General features: G+C 40.4%; 1 protein-coding gene across 1 annotated transcript; it reads left to right on the top strand.

Moving 5' to 3' along the window:
* Positions 1 to 295: 295 nt before the first annotated feature.
* Positions 296 to 558, top strand: SARC_16730 (hypothetical protein; the record flags this gene model as incomplete). Its single annotated transcript, XM_014289168.1, has 1 exon — positions 296 to 558. A coding segment is annotated over one exon (263 nt), but the record flags the coding sequence as incomplete, so codon positions are not given.
* Between the last annotated feature and the right edge of the window lie 619 nt (positions 559 to 1,177).

Genomic DNA, 1,177 nt, shown 5'->3' with positions numbered 1-1,177 from the left:
TATATATAAATATTATTTATTTACATCATTATATTTTTATATCATCATATTATTGCAATAATAATAATAATAATAATATGATTAGTATATATAAGTATATATATATATATATATGCGTATATCGATATGTGAACCTATTGAGATACGTGTATATTCATTGGATATGTTGCACGTTTGATAAACAATTTCTTTGGATTTGATTGCCAAATTTTTATAGCCCTACTTAAAAACTTGATGTTGTTTTTAGGTTAAATAATTGATACACACTGGTCACACAGCACATATACTATCGCAGCCGGGGCTTCTGCAACCGCCACGACCGCGACGACGGTCGCAATACAATTAACACTACACGCATAGGCAACGGGGAGAAACTCAGAGTGGTTCTGGGGGCAAAAGTAGTACAAATTCGGCCAGCTGGTGGGGCGTTGGACGGCACCTATAATCCACCCTTTCGAGAAGAGAAGAGGAGGAAAAAGGCTGCAGATGGCCCGAAGATTATGAGTGATGCGGAGCGGACGGACAAGTCAGCCGAATGCGTCAAACAAGGATTTAACAGTATGCAGACATTCATTTTTGCCAGCTGGTGATTGTGTACATTGAAATCAGTCCCATAGTTCTGTTCAGCATGGTCGAGCATTGCTCGCTGTTAGTTGCTAGCTGTGCTACTATCAAACCGGCTCACTATGTTAGTAGGACTACTTGAATTGCATAGAGTATTTCTTTCTGGTTCAACTGTCATTGCGCATATATGAACTGCTGTCTCCTATTGTGTCCATTGGGCCCCATCGCCCGCAAACGCACTTGCTACCTTGTGTGATCTGCGTACAACATCAACACCATGTTTGCGAGTATTCAATATATCATATAAGTTAAAAGTCATTATTTAGCAGTATATACAGCCAGCGGCGTACGCTGACAAGGCGACTCACTACACAGTTCCTGTTGCGGCATATCAGGCTCTGATTAGTCACATATTCCTTGTCCAGTGGAAAACAACAACACACAGATGCTACTTGTATGACAGCAGCACTTTGGCGTTCAGCAAAATTCGTTTTAGAACAGATTGTCTGAAGCGTTTAGTACGGATTTCAGTTTTATCGTCAGTATCGCAGGCAGTTGTTTGTAAAGCATTTTGCGAACGTCTATACAATACGTGGATGTGATCGAACTCATC

This window comes from Sphaeroforma arctica, assembly GCF_001186125.1.
Source record: "Sphaeroforma arctica JP610 unplaced genomic scaffold supercont1.8733, whole genome shotgun sequence".
Classification (NCBI taxonomy): domain Eukaryota; class Ichthyosporea; order Ichthyophonida; genus Sphaeroforma; species Sphaeroforma arctica.
This window is presented reverse-complemented; position numbering and strand designations above follow the sequence as displayed.